Here is a 19,401-nt window from a genome sequence, read left to right on the forward strand (position 1 = left end):
TATATATATATATATATATATATATAGTTCTTCTTATACCAAGTAGATTTTTTTTGAAAAAAAAATAATACGTGTGGACGAAATAAGTGTGAATTTGATGATATTATAGTGCTATTATGAACGTACTTATAATACAGAAATTTGCATGCATAATACTCAATTCTTATTCATTTACTTATCTCACATCTATACTATTCTATATATAAAAAGAAGTATGAAAAGTAAATTATACTATTTACATTAAAATTTAGGTGTGCGATAAGTACATGCATAAGCATTGGTTGGTATCACGCCATGTATGTAAATTATTATAACACCTTATCGCTATAATTTAACTGTCGTTTACCTTGCTTTTTGCATTTACTTTCCTGAAATTGCAATCGACCGTTTCTGCGGCGACGGCCTCCGGTTGGCCATTAGGGCTGTCAAAACGGCTCGTTGTTCGCGAACGTTTCTGCGGCGACGGCCGCCGGTTGGCCATTGGCCCGCTTAGAAGGCAACAGATCTGACGACGTGGATGCGTCCATCCTTGTGTCCGATTCACCGGCCGGCCAGGCCCACAATTGGCTGAAAAGTTTGGGGCCCGCTTATTCGGCCCAGCTAGCCACGTGGCGCAAATACTGCTCCGTTGCACCCGCTTTCCAATCAACCACCGTTTGTGGAGATTGTACGATCCAGATCGCGTTGTATTGAGGTGGGAGATGTCTATCAAGAGACGGCTGTTGACTGTTCATACGAGGGAATAGGCGAATAGCTGGCGCGTAGGGATGTCCCCAATGCACCCCGACGCCATGTGAACGTCCGATCCGCGCGTCCACGTTGTAGACGGACTTTAAATACGAGAAAAGAATCCTCTCCGAAGCCTACCACCCGCTTCGGGACTTTCTCACCTGAGCAACGAGAGAAACAGAGGGATGGCTTGGCCCAAGTCTCTTGACGAGTACGAGAAGCTGGTGATTCGGATGAACACTCCAAGGTTGGTGATGAATGCGATTTCTAGTCTTCTCGTGATCTCTTAATGTTTAAATTTCTGCAGATCATGTTTTTCTTAATAATTTATGAATTGCTAGCTTCTTGAATCGTTATTTTTCGGTGTTTGTTTAGAGAATCTAAAATCTTTGATCTCCTTACTGCAGGGTCGTTATTGACAATGCAGTTTGCCCCACCGCGACTCTGGTGAAGGTACGATTAATTGCTATTGAATTTTTTTTTTTGGAGTTTCCTCAACATCGAAAAGGTTTTGATGGATTCTAATTGTGGTGCTGTTCTTGATTCAGGTTGATAGCCCGAGAAAGGATGGGATTCTTCTTGAAGCAGTGCAGGTGCTGGCTGACCTTGATCTTTCGATCCAGAAGGCGTACATCTCATCCGATGGCCGGTGGTTCATGGACGTCTTCCATGTCACTGATCGTCATGGCCAGAAGCTCACAGACGAAAGTGTCATATCGTACATTGAACGATCCCTAAGTTCAGCCGGCGACGAAGCGGGCCCCGGATCCTGTGGTCTGGAGGCCCTCACAACCCTAGAGCTCATCGGCACTGACCGCCCGGGGCTCCTCTCTGAGGTCATCGCCGTCCTCGCTGACCTTCGCTGCAGTGTGGTCGAAGCCAAGCTCTGGACTCACAAGGGACGAATCGCAGCACTACTTTTCGTCAAGGATGAGGACTCCGGATCTCTGATTGAGGACTCCGACAAGATCCGCCGAATCGAAGTCCGCCTCCGTAACGTTGTTCGCGGTGCTACCACCGCTCTCTCATCGTCCTCCACCGAGGCAGCCGGAGGAACCCGCGCTGATCGCCGTTTACATCAGATGATGTTCGCCGATCGCGACTACGAACTTCGTGGCGGTGGCGGCCAGCCCTCTGTCTCCGTCCAGAACTGGACAGAGCGGGGCTACTCAATAGTCAATGTACAGTGTTCCGACCGACCCAAACTTCTTTTCGACGTCGTTTGCACTCTCACCGACATGAAGTACGTTGTCTTCCACGGAATCATCGACACCACCGGCGATAAAGCCTATCAAGTAACTGCTCTGTTCCTTCTCCTAATCCCTAATTTTCGAACTCAACAGCAATTTGATTTTCATTCGTCTCCAAATACACTCAGGAATTCTACATTCGTCATTCGGACGGCAGCCCGATTAGCTCCGAAGCCGAGCGGCAGCGAGTGATCCAATGCCTGCAAGCAGCCATCGACCGCAGAGCATCCGAGGTTCGTTGCTTCCCCTTTCCGCCATCACATATTCCTTTTATACATTGTTTTTTATTTTATTCTGTTCTTAGGGTTTGAGATTGGAGCTGTGCGTAGCGGATCCAGATCGAAGGTTGCTAGCTAAGGCGACAAGGGTTTTTAGAGAAAATGGGCTATCCGTAACGAGAGCAGAGATGTCTACGAAGGGGGAGATGGCTGTGAATGTCTTCTACGTGACGGACGCCGGCGGCCACCCAGCCGACCGGAAGACTATCGCAACTTGGTGAAGCGGAATCTATACAACTTGGGACTCATCAGGTCCTGCTCATAGACAAAAGATCTAATGATTTGATTTTCATGCTTCGGTTTTTTAGTCTCTGTACATAAGAAGGGAAAAGTATTATAATTGGTTGCTGTTAGAATCTGGTTTCTGATAAAAAAGCTATATTCGGACAGAGAAAAAAAAGAGAAAGTAAAGAATAGTGATGGGTAGGTTTGTTAGAGTGAAAGTTGAAAAAGTAGTAGGTATTCAATGGTGTGTATACTTTGATTTCAATTTGGTTTTAGTAGTGAATCATTGATTGATACTAGTTTTGCTTGTTATGTTGGCAACGGAGATGAAAATTGGTTTTAAAATAAAGCGAGATTTTATAAAGACTTTCCACCGACTTCAGACCTACCGCTCAACTGAAATGAAAGACTTCGTGGGGGCAGTTGGCGGCTTATTATTTTATTTTTATTTTGAACAAGGCGTGAGTAGTAGTAGTTATGTGATAGGAGGTGGGTAAGCCGCTGGGGGCACGCCATCAGACGCCGGTGAATTGCCCGGTTGTAATTGGTCCATGTTAGAAGGCCGTATCCAATAGAGAGAACCTTTTGGGGACCGTTCATTATTAACCGAAGTGGCCCGTGCGGGATTGTCTGTCATTAACATGTGGAGTGAAATGAATGCGAACTTTTAGAGGTTGGTGAGTGGTGGGATAAATAATGTTATTTGTGATGCAAACATCAGTATCGACAGAATTTAAAAAGGCTGAAGCTTGTTAGCGTTTGTGTCAAGATATAGAATTTTGGGGCATTCACATCAATAGCCCACAATTCTTATGTATTTACATATTTCACATATAAAGTTCAATATTTTAGTACACAACACTCAAATCTTTAATATCATGTTAAAAATAGTACCATTATTATTTTTTAAAAGTGAAATCAACCTTTTTAGTATAGCTTTAAAACACCAAAAGTTCTATATGTATATGTATACACCAAAAATATTAATATGAATCTCAAAGAAAAGAACAACTAAGATGAAAGAGCATTCTCTCGAGGTAAGTAATCAACCGAGTATTCAAGGTTGAGCTTGAAGCAGAGTCTCCAAAACCCGAAATAGTTTCAACCGCTCGGTAGTGGAAAGACGCGCTGAAAGTGAGTAAGTCATTTTGGAAGTAAGTCTCGTCGAATATCCTGCATAGGGTGTGACAATATTCATTTAAGAACTTCCAAGATTAGGAGATCAGACCGACGACGAACCAACAAGACAGATGAGATACGAGCCCTGTAAGACTCGAAAAAAATTATTTTGAGCTAAAGCTTTAATCAAAACACACACCAAACGTGCAAGAATTATATATGAATTAATTTACTTTATTCGTTCATATTAAATATAAAAAGGGGGCAAAAGAATATGGCCCAATTCAGTCGGTGATTTTTATGGCATATATTGCTTTTCTCTACACTCGGCTATGAGCTCAAAACAAGTTGAGCATGTCGCTACATACTATGATAGAAGATCACTGTTGAATTTCTTGAGACTTAGGATCTCGTATTGTTGGTGAGTGCATTGTAGCAATGGAACAGTTTGTTGAGGGAATCAGAAGACAGAAAGTTTACTAGGTAATCGATATAGGGAATAGAAAATGATAATGATTATGATTAATACATAATTTAATAATCATTTGACTAAATATGAGTTTTATTATTCTTTTCTTTCCTCCCATTTCAAGTGACGAAGAGGGCTATTTATAGTTTTTTAGAAGGATATTTTAGTAAATTTAGCATGGATATCAGAACTCTCCATCGAATGGTCCATATTAATTATCTTGATCACAAATAATATTTTCTACATTTAAGTGTCTTAACGACATCAAATTATATGATCTCGGACTCATTTGATTCATCTCATGATGACACTCGATATGACTAAGCATGTCAAAACTTGAGATCGTAAAGACTTTCAATTTATGCACCAAAGTCTTTGACTATACTTCAAGTGTTTAGTCTAGGGTCTTTTGAACTCAGATTGGTAGACTTTTTGCATCTTTGGGTTCTCAATTAACTATAAACTATAGAAATTAGGGGTCCAATATTCATCAATATGAATTTGGAATGTTTCTAGCTCAAAAAGCGTCGAGATTTGTGCATGGTGATAAATTTGTTGATGGCACATCAACTTCAATGTTTTTATTCACCAATCAAGCTAATGCATGCCGTTGATGCCAATGCCAATGCATGTTTTGCTTGATTTTCTTGTTGACTTCAATCCAATGCCCTTGTCTAATATCTCTCCCACAATCATTGCTTACATTATTAGTTTCTAGCCTCTACTTCTATTTGAAGTGCAGTAAGATGCCCCACTCTGATTTCTTAATGACAACTAAAACATCTTCCAAGCTCTTTTAATTCCATCATGGAAGTTATCTTTCATAATTCATATTTATTGATTTCTTCTTCAATTATGAGAGTCAATAATATCTATAATTTAAAGTCTGCCCTAATTGAATCATTTCAACTTCTCTGTAGTGTTCATAGGGTTTATACAGCCCAAAATTTTGATGTAAGAATGATAATACTAACTTCTATAAGTAGCTCTCAACACATCTACATGTGTTGGAGACTTCTATACAAAGCTAAGTTAGATTTTCTTTAGTGCAACAAAATTTCTATCATGCAACAATCAAAATTATGAAAATAGCAAAAGATAAGGAAAATGTTGCAAAATTGTAGATTGAATTAAAACTTAAAAATTAACATGACAGTCGATGTGACTAAGCATGTCAAAATTTGAGATCGTAAAGACTTTCAATTGATGCACCAAAGTCTCTGACTATACTTCAAGTGTTTAGTCTAGGATCTTTTGAACTCAGATTGGTAGACTTTTTGCATCTTTGGGTTCTCAATTAACTATAAACTATAGAAATTAGGGGTCCAATATTCATCAATATGAATTTGGAATGTTTCTAGCTCAAAAAGCGTCGAGATTTGTGCATGGTGATAAATTTGTTGATGGCACATCAACTTCAATGTTTTTATTCACCAATCAAGCTAATGCATGCCGTTGATGCCAATGCCAATGCATGTTTTGCTTGATTTTCTTGTTGACTTCAATCCAATGCCCTTGTCTAATATCTCTCCCACAATCATTGCTTACATTATTAGTTTCTAGCCTCTACTTCTATTTGAAGTGCAGTAAGATGCCCCACTCTGATTTCTTAATGACAACTAAAACATCTTCCAAGCTCTTTTAATTCCATCATGGAAGTTATCTTTCATAATTCATATTTATTGATTTCTTCTTCAATTATGAGAGTCAATAATATCTATAATTTAAAGTCTGCCCTAATTGAATCATTTCAACTTCTCTGTAGTGTTCATAGGGTTTATACAGCCCAAAATTTTGATGTAAGAATGATAATACTAACTTCTATAAGTAGCTCTCAACACATCTACATGTGTTGGAGACTTCTATACAAAGCTAAGTTAGATTTTCTTTAGTGCAACAAAATTTCTATCATGCAACAATCAAAATTATGAAAATAGCAAAAGATAAGGAAAATGTTGCAAAATTGTAGATTGAATTAAAACTTAAAAATTAAATTTATCTCATTAAATTTATACTTGATTTCATCATTTCAGAATATACAAAATATTGATTGACTTGAGAAAAGAACTTGAAGAGATGTTTGCTCTTGCAAGTTTGGATGCAACGTAATATTTGAATGGTAGGTAATAATACACAAATATTTTATAATATCAACTTTTGTTTGTGATAAATTTAGGTCACGACATGTATCAGACACTCGAGCATAAATTTATAAAACACTAATACTAATGACTTCTTTAATTAACAAATAGATAAATAATTTTTTTTTATCAAATATACGTGTCATAAATTACTAGATGAATGTCAAAGATCAATTAAAAAAAATACTCGAAAAGAAGTAAAATATATATTTGTCAATTGATTTGTTCAGTTTAATTTTTTTATGGCATTATATTTTATATCTTCATCGAAAAATAATATAATGTAATGTATTATTGTAAGTCTTCTTTTATAGGGATACCATAGTTAATTAATTTGTGTAATTACCTCAATTGTCAAAGCATGAATAGACTTGAAAAAGGTTTGGAACATTTTTTTCCCCTTAATTCATTAATTTTATTAATTACAAAATTGTTATTCCAATTACTCGTCATTGTCACAACTTAAGGATCCGTTTAGGGCAGTTTATAAGTACGGGCGGCGTTTTCAAAATGCTGCCGTACTGTTTGGTTCGCGCGTTTCACCAGTTTATCTGAAACTGCGTTTGAGTTTTTACACTAAAACAAACCGTGAGTCGACCCCTGCGACCGACCCGCAAACTTATCCTGAAATATTATGAACGGACCCTAAATCTCGATAGCCAGCCCTACATTTTCTATTTCCACGTTGAATCTTTGAAAAATTCTTCTAAAAGTATTTCTATTGTCATTATTGCCGGCCTGCCGCATTTATTTAAAATTAAAATAAAAAAATTAAACTACTTTTTTTTCTACTAGAGTTAGGCTTGAAATAACTAAAGCCTAATTCAAATCAGAAGGATTGAACAGCGGTGATATTCGTTCATATAGAGAAATAAAGGTTTGGAGATGTATGCATGACTTATTGAATGACGATATGATTTTTTTTTTTAATTAATATTTTGCACTTCATATTTCTTGTAGTTGTACAACCTACAAATATAGAAAGGCAAATACAAACATAAAAGGAGCACAATAATTTTTTGTGGAACTGTCACTCTGTAGGCTGGCATGGCAAGCGAATATCTAATTTAGTTCTACTGATCTACACACCACTGTATTTAAACGTACAGTTTTGCAAATCCTATAAGTATTATAAATTCAATAATGCTCATATTATTAATAATTCAAGCATGATTATATCATGAAAGAAATCTATTAAAATTAATAGAAATAAGGTGCAAAAATTTTATTTTAATTTATAAATTTTAAACAAATATATAATAATTTGTGTGGTAATATATCAACGCTAAATTACTCATGTGATTCGTTATGAATAATAAAAAAAAGCTAATGAAATGCATTTAATTAGTAAAAAATTTCCACAATATGACTAACAAACTTACATAGTAACTAAGAATTCAAAATTAATATGGATAATGCCCCTAATAATGAAGGATATGCTTATCCTCTAATAAATAACAATTCTTTATCCGAGTTGAGCAATGTGGAACTCCTGATTCATTTGAGATTCAACTATGATATCAAACAAATTTCTATTATAAGGTCCTATATGATAAGAAAATTTCCAATTAATTGCAAGAAAGCTAAATAACTATTAAAGCTAATTGATTAGCTTAAATATTTGAGATATACACAATCTAGTGATCCTATACTTAATTGAATTAGCTAACATAATAATAATAATAATAATAATATAAATAACAACAACAACACAATCACGCTAAAAATTGGATAAAACTTCAATTGAAACAAGCACTGACCAAATCTAACCTCAGTAATAGTTAACAAAAGAAAATAAGGGATAGTCACATTAAATAATATATATTCAAATATTTTTATTATAAGGGTATAGAAGAAGGAAACATAGGAGGAGCAGGAGTAGAAGGACCTTGCTATTGTTGTCACTTTATCGAGGGAGGATGCAAAGATCGATGTTGGTGGGTGTTTGTTTGATTGACAACTAAGGTGGATTGGAACTACTAGTTGTCAGTCCCTCACAGGTTTGGTATCTATTGAATGGATACAAAGTGTTTTTCTAAGTGCAGAAAACAATTGTACTGAGTGACTATTGTTAAGAATATCAGTCACTTGGTCTTGTGTAGCAATATAATAACAAGATCTTTGGAACAGATGTGATCTTCGATAAATTAATAATCAATTTTAATTTGTTTGGTACATGCATGGAAGATGGGATATGTAGTTATAGAGGCATTGGAGTTGATATGCGAAGCTCATTAAGCAGGCCTCTTAACCAGAGGATGTATGTGCTAGCTCTGGTAAGAGCCCTATATTCTGCTTCGGTGGAAGATTGTGCACCCGTTTTTTGTTTATGAACCTTTCAGGAAATAAGATTATTACCAATAGAAGTGTGATATCCTATTGTTGATCAATGATCCTTTGGATCACTCACCCAATCACGGTCAAAGTAAGAGTGTTGTTCAAGATCGTTGATAATGAGAGGAAGCCCATAATTCAGAGTATCTTCTTGATATCTGAAAATGCACTTCATGGTCTGAAAATTCTCATTAGTGGATTATGCATATGCTGACAAAGATGATTAACAACAAAAGCTCTATCTGGTCACGTGAGAGTGAGGTTTGCAAGGATCATGCTAACTGCTAACATTGAGTCAGATTTTTGAATCCTTGAGAAGAAGATTGAAGTGCATGCAATTTTGCATGTAAGGGAGAAGGCGAAGCTTTAATATCTTGCATATCAGCTGTGTGAAGAAAGTCTTTAAGATAATTTGTTTGATGGAGAAGAATTTCATCACGTGTTTTAGCAATTTGGATGGCTAAGAAGTTTGATATTTTACCAAGTTCATTTAAATTGAACTACTGATGTAATTTGGTGATAAGATCAGAAATTAAAGAAAATTTATTTCTCATAATGAGTATGTTTTCAACATAACTGATAACATATATCTGAATTTTCTCCTACATGAATGAACAGTAACGATTTAGCTGCGCTAAATGTGAATCTCTGTGATTTTAGATAGCTGGAGAAAGTGGAATGCAATTGAAGAAAAGCCTTCTTGAGACCAAACAATGCTTTTTGTAGATGAAAACATCATTGGGATGTTGAGTGTCAATGAATCCTTATGGTTGTGCCATATAAAAAGTTTCTTCAAGATGCAATGTAAGAAAGCATTGGATACATCTAATTGAATAAAATTTCATTTATTGTGTGAAGCAATGGTAAGTATGAATAGTGGTAAATTTGGCGACATGACTGAAAGTTTTTTTGGTAGTCAATACCTTGATTTTCTTAAAAAACTTGAGCCACTAATCTAGTTTTGAAACAAACAATATGTCCATCAGAATGATATTTGGTCATAAGGTTCCATTGACAACATATGATATTATAACCAATAGATGGCGGTACTAAAATCCAAGTTCATTGTTGTTGAAAAGCAAGAAATTCCTCTAACATGGCCTATCTATACTCTAAATATTTTACAAATTGTTGATATGTGGTGGGAGTAGTTGGTGGTGTTATGTGATGTGTGAGATGAAAAATTTATTTTGGTTTCCATGTGTTGGTTTGAAGTTGAGTTTGCATGTGATGTTGGCATACAATGGCAACAACATGTTCACTAGTGGAATGAATGAGAGAGTAAGAATTGTGGGTAGGTGTTGGGCTAGTGGGGAATAAGAATCCGTTGGTGTGTTGTGAGGATATTTGAGGTGTAATAGGCGTTGGGGAACGGTTAGTAGCAGGTGATGTAGATGAATTAGTATGAGAGATGGGTTGAAGAAATTGAGGTGAGTATGCTGACGTTGATAATGGAATAGGTGGATTGATAGTATGGGGAAAAGATGTTTCATCAAACACCATGTGGCTTGATATAACAACTTAGTTTGTGAGAAGATCTCAACAACGATAGCCTTTGGATGATTCAGCATAATCGACAAAGATAAAATGAGGTGCTTTGGTGGAAAGTTTACTTGGGATGGTTGGTTTTTGCCAAGGAAATTAAGAACATCCAAAAACTTGAAGGTGAGTATAATGCGGTTGCTTGTTGTAGACTATTTGTTAAGAACCCGAGACAGTAACCTATTGATTAGGTAAGGAAACGTGGTTTCAATCTCATGCCAAAACTTATGATATAATTGAGCTGAAAGTAAAAGAGTTATGGTAGTATCAATGAGATGCATGTGGTTCCTTTCAACAACCCCAATTTGCTCTAGCATTTAAGGACAACTTAGTTCATAAGAAATTCTCTCAAAGATGAGGTATTGTTTGAGAGCGTGAGACATGTATTCCCCTCTTCCATCTAAACAGATAATTTTAATTGATATATGAAATTTATTTTTAACAGAACAAATTTGTACAATACTTTATATTTGGCATACATGGTAAAATTCATGGGAAGTGAGAGAAATCATCGACAAATATAACATATAGTATTTTTAACCATGATATGATAAAATTGGGGAAGGTCTCCAACCATCAGAGTGCACTAATTCGAATAAATGTCGAGTCTTTATATCATACTTTGAAAAAGATAAGGTGTGAATCTTTGACTACTTACAAACATGACCAATGCTAGAAAGGAAACTAATAGTTGTATGTCTGTGACAAAAACTCCAAAATATTCTGCATCCACAAATTAAACAAAATTTATTTTAGAACCTGTATTTTATTGAATTATAATTTATTTGCAAATTCACACAACTAAAGAAAATAAAAATATAAAAAGGATATTGAGCATATAGAGCATAGAGAAAATAAGAAGAAATTAGTGTCTTGAATATTCAAAAATAATCCCCCACTTAATATGCAGTTGCTGCATCTGCATGCGTCTGGCACAGTTTGTTTTCTAGGCGAGTTGGCCTATCCTGGTCATGTAGCGTTGGCAAAGTATATTGGACAAGTTATTGAATGGACAATCTGGTTCGAGTCTGTATCGACTGACTCTTTCGCATCACTACTCAAACCCAATATGAAAACTTTAGCTGCAGATATTATTTGAAGATAGCTTGTCCGGTGATTTTGACCTTAGCCAAATAAGATATTTTAAAATTTGTTGAATTCATATTAAATTCAGCACAATATTTTGTTATTAATTAAAATCTATATTATATTTATCTTAAAAGTAATCTAATATATTTTAAATTTGCTTAAACAAAAACTTGATCTGGACCAAAATTTTTGTCCAGTTGGAATATTTGATGGCATAAAAAGTTTGAAACTGCGACATGAATCTCAAAGTCATCAAGCGGTCCAAGATAGTGATCAGATGATCAAGGTGTCAGATAAAAGAGTGTGATTTGAAACGTTCACTCTGCGACCGCTGCTTGGTCCGAGTCTACCGACATACTATGACGTGAAACACAACTGACAAATTGCGCCTGCAGCCCCGATTGCCTAGAGGCTCCTAACAAGGGCACCCGATTGTAGGTTGTCGATCGACCGATTCCTTATTTCGGTAGGTGCGATCACCAACGGATCGTTCACCCTAGCCGACTGAGATAAAACACATGAACTAGTAGGTTATTGTTATATTCAAATTCAAATTGTAATACATATTTGATATGAGATCAGTAAAATTAATCACATTAAGAGCGGTCTTCATAACAATTCCCCTTCTTTATAACAATTCCCCTTCTTTCTGTAATTGTACAAATACGCCTTTATAAATAAGAGACAAAAAGACGAATAAAGAGATTTTTTCCCGATTTCTCTACTGTAAATTGCCTAAATACTCTCAATCTCCTCTCATTCCTCCTCATATATCTAACTCTAGAGACACGCTCACAAAAAAGACAGCTGAGGATTCAACAATAATCATCATTAAATGACAGTTGAATGCATTGAATAAGCTCCGAGAAGGATTTTTAAGGAGCATTAGATAATATAATTAATAACAATTTTAGATTTTATTCTAAGTGTAGAAATTTAAATGCCATAAATAACAAATATATTAATCACATTCTAATCTCTCTGTTGCTTTTTCCAATTATTGAGTTTTTAAATAAATAAATAACAATAAACAAGCATATTTCGAGCCGCGGAAACCGGATATTGGTCTGATTTTTGGTCGAATTCTCTAAGCAGAAAAACGGTTTATTCGGGAAGGTAAGCTTCGAAGCGACGGCTGCAGGAATCAGAATCCGCGGTGTGTGCCTTGATGCTCGCCGAGGCATCCGCTCATTCACGTGATCTCACCGCGTCGCTGTACCCAACGCCCGCATTAGATTTCTTTATACAAAGGGAATTGACGTGCAGACCACCAAATTCTTCGTATGTCTAATTTCGAAAAGTTTATGTTTATAATAATTTAATGTTACGAATATATGAATGAAATAATAGTAATGATGTTTTGGTGTAATATTAAAATTATGAGCTATATTTATTTTATTTTATAAGAAAAATATTTATAGACATCTTGTTATCTTATGTATTTTTCAATATGTATAATTGCAAGTACTTCATTTTGATTTTTTTAAAGAAATATTAATAGTATTTTTCCTTTCAATTAATCAAATTTTATGTATGCAAATTTAGACATGACTGGGTTAATTATTTAATGAATGACAATTACACACATAACAAACAAAATTTTAAAATTTACAAATTTTATATCCGAACTGTAATATTTACTCTAAAACACACGGTTAATTTTATTAACAATGACAAGACTGCGGTGGTAGTTAGAAAGTTGCATTCTGACTTTTTTTTTTTTAATTATAAGAGCCATAAAAGTTTTTTGAACTGCAGTTTTTCTTTCAGCAGCTTATTCAAACAATTATAGCTACCCCAAACAAACACTTAGTTTGAGTTGGTAAAAAGTGAAGCTCTGCTAGCTTTCACTAGTTCCAAAAATGGCTCAAGAGCTTATGCCCAAAGCAAATTTCTGAGAAATATTTAGATACATAGCCCTTCTTCAATGAATCTCCCATTTCATTCCCATGGAAGATCTTTCACTGTTGCTAAAGCATTCATAACTATGTGTAGAAGAAAATTAATGATTAGGACTTGAAATTTTTTCATTGCGAAGAAATTCAGATATGTTTAATAAATGCAGAAACTTGAACGGGGGATGGCCAGATATCATGAGGACTGCAACAAGTTCAAACACAATGACAAGCTTGCACGTTACAAGGGAAACCTCACGAGAATAGTTGTAAGTATGAGCTCAGAGGTGGGATTGGCAAAAATGTTAGGGTATGACAAAAGTTGAGGGCAAGTCTTATTTCTTACGTGTCTTGAATGTGCTCATTGCCCTCCTATATAATTAGAACCAAGAAATAATTAACATTTTATATTACATTAATAATGTAAGGAAATTGTAGAAATTAGTGCTTATTACTTACATTGGCACGCCGAGAGAGGTCAGAGATCCACTGTTGCGTCTCTGAGCGTCGATTCTTCTGGATATGCAACTTTGTAGTGGTGAGTTTAGACATGCAACTGGTAGTTTCTTGCTTACACACACTTTCTTTGTACGCCTGATAAAATATTTGAAAACCTTATTCATGAGGCATTTGTAGGTCGTTTCAGCATTCTTTAGTTCGAACAACATGACATTGTACCAGTATAAGCCTTTATATGTTTGGATGGAGGTGACATTCTCGTCTCTTGGATTCATCTTTATTTTGTTTTACCCCGACTATGCATCCAAGAAGTTGAGCATATTAACTCCTAATGTGGGGTCAACAAGTTGATCTATGTGTTAGAGGGGAAACTTATAATTTAGATAAGCCTTATTGATGTTAGTGTAGTCAACACAAATCCTTCAAGTTCCATTAGCCTTTTTGAACATCACATTAGTCGCCAGCCATGCGAGTGGTGCACCTCCCATATGAACTTTGTTTCCAGAAACATATTAACTTCTTGTTTGATTTCTTACAGATGGTATGAAGTAAAGTTTTGCTTCTTCTAAATGGTTGACTTGAAGGTATGAACAACACCGACAGTATTTGCTATGAGGAACATAATATTCAACATTGTCGTATATGCCAACCTCATTGATGGAGAATGGTTGGATATCACATGAAATGGAGAACTCATCTCCTCAGTGCATGTCTTGATGCATTGATACAGAGTTGAAGGTATTATCTCATACTCATGAATCCAGGGACATCCGAACAAAGTTTTGAAGTACGTGTTCATGTCGATTACGTGGAGCTTGGCTTCACTTTTGAAATCCCTAAATTGGAGATGAAGGGTTATGGACACAGGGTTCTTTTGCACATTCTCATTGAAGCCATTCTACATGATCCTGACAGAACATAATGTCGAGTGCCTAATGATGGCAACTTGAGAGTGCTCACGCAAATGATGTTAATGGATGTGTCAGGATCAACGAGTATATGAGTTAAAGGTGTCTCATATATTATGGTTGTCACATACACTGGACGGTTATAGTCTGCAGTGCATAATAGTAAGTCATCCTCAAAAAAGGTTATAGCAGCCACGACTTGTGGTGTATCCGCCTCCTTTATCATTTCCTCGGTATAGCAAGCGTGGAAGACTTCAGAGTATAGAAGTGCTTTCACCACTATCTCTCTTACCTCTGGGAATAGAAGAAGAGCATCGTAGATGCTTGACCATGCTGACAACCATTTAAGAAGCGTGAGCACGTTCTATTCCACTTTGCTACAGGGATTTTTAGTTCCTTGGCTCTTGACAGGAACTTCAAGAGGATCAAACACCTCTTGTGTGCTGATGTTCTTTCCCTTCTCATGTGGAGTGGGTCTAGTTGCCCATGGGGGAGGGAGCTTACCACTTCGCAAAGCGGACTTCGAGAACATTCTCACTAGGGGACCCAACGAGATCGTCCCTAGTGAAACATTTAGTTGATGACAAATGAGCCAAACATGAACAAATCTCTTGTGTTCGAAATATAAACGAGTCAAACATAAATAGCCGAACATGAGCTAAGGCCGGACACACTCATATTCGGATAATTTACACCCTTATATTACAGTAAATAAATATATTTTATTATGTTCTCCACTGGACCTAAATACATACATTAACACACAATTATATATTTTTATCGTACAGGTTATCAGAACGTAAAACTGCATGCATATTTATTATTATTATTTTTTTATAACGTATGTTCATTTATTGCTATCTCACACATTATAAAGCCGTACACGAAAAAGCTTCGGATCCAGTAATAATGAAGTCGCAATCAATGAGAGATTCAATGGCAGAACAATTAGACGCCCATCAACTCAGATCATTAGGATCCAGCGACACCTCCATATTAATTGGAAAATGATCACATAAATGAGTGGCAATTAATGAAGAATATAATGGAATCAATAATAATTGAAATTTACATACACGCCACATATTTCTCATGTATTTACGTATCCAGCACCCAAAGGCCAAAGTTCAATATTTACATAATTACATTTAAGACATTTTGATATCATAAATTTACGCATGAAAATGTATTTAGCTTTTAAAAGAAAAGTGATTGTGATATTTTTGATGTGGAGTTAAAGATTTGAGGATATGTATGTGAACATGAATATTTAGGAGTTTAGTACGTGAATATAAAAGAATTGTGGGGTATATGTGTAAATGCATCAAATAATAATAATAATAATAATAATAATAATAATAATAATAATAATAATAATAATAATAATAATAATAATAATAATAATAATAATAATAATAATAATAATAATAATAATAATAATAATAATAATAATAATAATAATAATAATAATGTTTTGAGTATTATATCCCCAATGGTCGAAAAAAAGATGAAGAATCCTAAACTACCAGGCTAAAGCGTTCACCCTACCAAAATAATAATGATAGCTTTGGAAAAGAATTTTCTTTTTTTTTTCTTGCACGTAAAATAATACAATAAAAAAGTTTTTTCAAATTGAGTTTGATTTATGAGAATTTATAATAATATATAATCAACGATCAGTTTATTAGATATATGGTATACTAAAAAATAGTTTGCACGGATCTCAAGATTATCTAGCGACCAAAGAAGGACTAGAATGCCCTTTATTCTTCTTTTTAAAGCAAAGCAAAATATGCAAATTTTATATTTTTTTACCCCTCTTATCTTCTATAAATAGAGGGGCTACACGATATTTTTCTTGGATCTCAACATTTGTAGCATGCATTCTTTATGGAATAAAATACTTCCACAAGCCCGAGAACACCCTGATTCTCGCCCCAATGGGGAAGTCTTCCTCTTCTTCTCTCTCCCCCTCCCTCTCTCCCCCTCCCTCTCGATCTCATTTCCTCGATCTCAACGCTCTATCTCTTGGGCACGGTCTACTAGACAAATTTAGATTCAACAAAAAAATTAATTTAGTATGTTATATATTAGCTTTTTGTGAGAGTACGTATTGTCTATTTTATAAGACAATTTCTCCCATTTCACATGATAATAATGCTATCTTGTAAAAGATAATTCTCTTTACAATAAGTTATTTTGCTAAATTAGAATGTCTGTCTTTCAATTTCATGAAATAATTTTGTTGTTCAGTAACTTAAATTGTAATAAATTTCAATTTTCTAAGAATTCCCAACTTATAATGTTTACAAAGGAAAATTAAAAAGACCAAAATGCAAATTGCCCTATAAAAGAGTATTAAATTTGTAACTCAACAATAATACTACTAATTAAAAATGAGCAATGTGTTGCAAAATATTGAGATTATTAATCGTTGGATGATTGTCTTCTGCTATAATTCACGTGCTTTGATTATATCATCCACAGAATGATTGTCTACCTTAACAATTTATTAATGGCCTTGCTTTTTTACTACCATTACAACAACAACAACAACAAAATCGTAATCCCACTACGTAGGGTCAGCTACATGAATCCTTTTTCTCCATTGCATCCTATTTAGTGTCATATTTTCATTTAGTTTTAATATATTAAGATCATTTTTTATACAATAAGCCCAAGTCCTACTAGGTCTACCTCTATCTTTCTTAACATAAGTTGAATCTAAAACATCTACTCTCCTAATCAGATCATTAGATGATCGACGTATAATGTGACCAAATAATCTAAGACGACTTTCTCTAATTTTGTCTGTCACAGTAGCTTTTTTTTCTACTACCATTAAGTATATAAATTTAATTTTATTTAAGACTAATAATTATTTATTTAACACCAATAAATATATAGCTTTTCTATAGTTTAGAGTAAAAAAATAAGATTTAAGATTTCTATCTTTAATTTTCATGGTATCAAACACAAATAAAATTCTAAAAAATCATTGCAATCCATGCAAAAAATTTATCCCAAAATTTTAAAACATAAATAACTCAATTTCAAAAATCAGAACTTGGCTTACCTGTTCTTTGTGCCCACTCGTGTCAACATTGGCATCCCCTAAAAGCATTTGATGAAGTCACCAACCCGCTTGTTTGTGTTATCGTCGACATCCCCAATCATCAAGCATGACTCGAAGCTTATTAAAGTTAGCATCTTTAAAGACTTCAAAATACATTGCTCCCCATTTACATTGTGACCTACTCGTGTCAACATTTGCATCCCCTAAAAGCATTTGATGCTGACACCAACCCGCTTGTTTGTGTTACCGTCGACATTCCCAATCATCAAGCACGACTCAAGCTTATTAAAGTTAGCATTTTTAAATACTTCAAAATACATTTCTCCCCATTTATTAGGTTTGTGGTCCTTTCATCACTCATTATCTCTATAACAACACCGACCCAATTGAGTATGTCATGGATCTAATCATTGTCTCATATGTCATTCAGATTTATCATCAATTATGTCATCTCATCACCAAGTACTCTGTTTCATCATCACTGATCAATTATGAGTTAAACAAGAAAACATATTAAATTAAATGCTCTGAAATCGAATTTGTTCATTTCTTGTTCAAGCAGAAAATGTCTTTAAAACAAACACTCTACTTTTCAAAAATAAATAATGAAGTGTGGCTTAAATTATTAGGGCTAAATATTATTTAAAAAGAAATATTTTTTAACATCTATCATGAAAAGAATTACTCTATATGTTGTGTTAGACAAATGATATAAAAATTGTAATGAAAAAAAGTTAAAAACTAAAATGTTAGCTTCTAAAATCTTCTGCATCACTATCACAATAGATTTAATAATGATATGTTTTAAAATCTTCAAGCCTTTAAATTGTTGCCTAAACTTTAAATGGACAATATTCACTCATTTAAATTTTGTTATTATTTCAAGGATATAACTTTTACCTTGATTACAACACATTTTAAATAGTTTGAAGAACATTAGGGCCAATATTATTGCTTGACATCACCATTATTAGCTCTCCCAATTCTAGATGATTAACTGTTCATTGGGAAGAAAAATAGAGCTTCATCAGCAAACTATTTTCTTTCATAGATTTATTTATAATTCATCCAAATGAAAATAATTATTCTTTTTTTAGGAGAAAGGAATTGGAGCTTATGAAGAAGAAATTAGAATGTGGATGGTTTTATTTCAACTACATTTTATGAACGATCGACTTGTGCTGTTGGTAGAGACACACTAGAACCCATAATAGAAATTATGTTATGCCAATATCAGGTATTGTTTAAATACTATGCACTTAACAGAGATACTGTAACACATACAAAGAGAATTATATCACTATAGGAAAAAACACTAAAAACTGACGGCAAAACTGACAAATATTAACTACAGGGCATACTGTCACTTATCAAAAGTAATATTTTTTCGATACTTTTAATTATTACCGATGTATTAGACCATCGATTATCTACGAACCCGTCATTCGGATGGATGTTAACCGATATGTTTTTTTAATAAGTGACGGTTAGTTGTTTATAAGCCGTCATAATTAAACACTTATACCGCCCAAAATCGCATCGCTCCCTGTCTTGCTCTAATCCTCCATCTCTCAGTCTCGCCTCGCCTCACCTCACCTCGGGGCCCTAAGCATCTCCTCTCCCGGTGACTCCACTACTCCGGTGATCCCTCTGCTCCAGCAACCGACGACCCCTGATCCCGACGACCAGAGTTTAGAGATCTTGCAACACGTAAGAGAAAGAAGATAAGTTAGAGATTAGAGATCGGCTTTAAGCCCATATATTTTTTATTTGGTTATGAATGCTCTCAGTAGACATTATAATATACGCGACGCATACAAAAATAGTGGAATTATATACTATAATTATAAGAAGCCGAGATAATAAGAAAGAAAATAAGGAGAGGAG

The 19,401-nt window shown here is 34.7% G+C and overlaps 1 protein-coding gene across 1 annotated transcript; it reads left to right on the forward strand.

The window, feature by feature from the left end:
• The first annotated feature begins 757 nt into the window (after positions 1 to 757).
• On the forward strand, positions 758 to 2,478 carry LOC110030351 (ACT domain-containing protein ACR8-like). The gene is made up of 5 exons (XM_020733023.1): positions 758 to 976; positions 1,137 to 1,182; positions 1,278 to 2,024; positions 2,108 to 2,212; positions 2,284 to 2,478. The coding sequence occupies exons 1-5, from the start codon at positions 915 to 917 to the stop codon at positions 2,476 to 2,478; spliced, it is 1,155 nt and encodes a 384-aa protein (XP_020588682.1). The 5' UTR covers positions 758 to 914.
• The last annotated feature ends 16,923 nt before the right edge of the window (positions 2,479 to 19,401 follow it).

Source organism: Phalaenopsis equestris, unplaced genomic scaffold (genome assembly GCF_001263595.1).
Source record: "Phalaenopsis equestris unplaced genomic scaffold, ASM126359v1 Scaffold000703, whole genome shotgun sequence".
Taxonomy (NCBI): Eukaryota; Viridiplantae; Streptophyta; class Magnoliopsida; order Asparagales; family Orchidaceae; genus Phalaenopsis; species Phalaenopsis equestris.

What these genes read in the sequence shown, in the direction of transcription:
- LOC110030351 (XM_020733023.1), top strand. Translation starts at nt 915, where the DNA reads ATGGCTTGGCCCAAGTCTCTTGACGAGTACGAGAAGCTGGTGATTCGG. An exon ending in ATTCGGATGAACACTCCAAG is followed by an intron (nt 977 to 1,136) that starts GTTGGTGATGAA and finishes TCCTTACTGCAG; the next exon opens with GGTCGTTATTGACAATGCAG. An exon ending in TCGACCGCAGAGCATCCGAG is followed by an intron (nt 2,213 to 2,283) that starts GTTCGTTGCTTC and finishes TTCTGTTCTTAG; the next exon opens with GGTTTGAGATTGGAGCTGTG.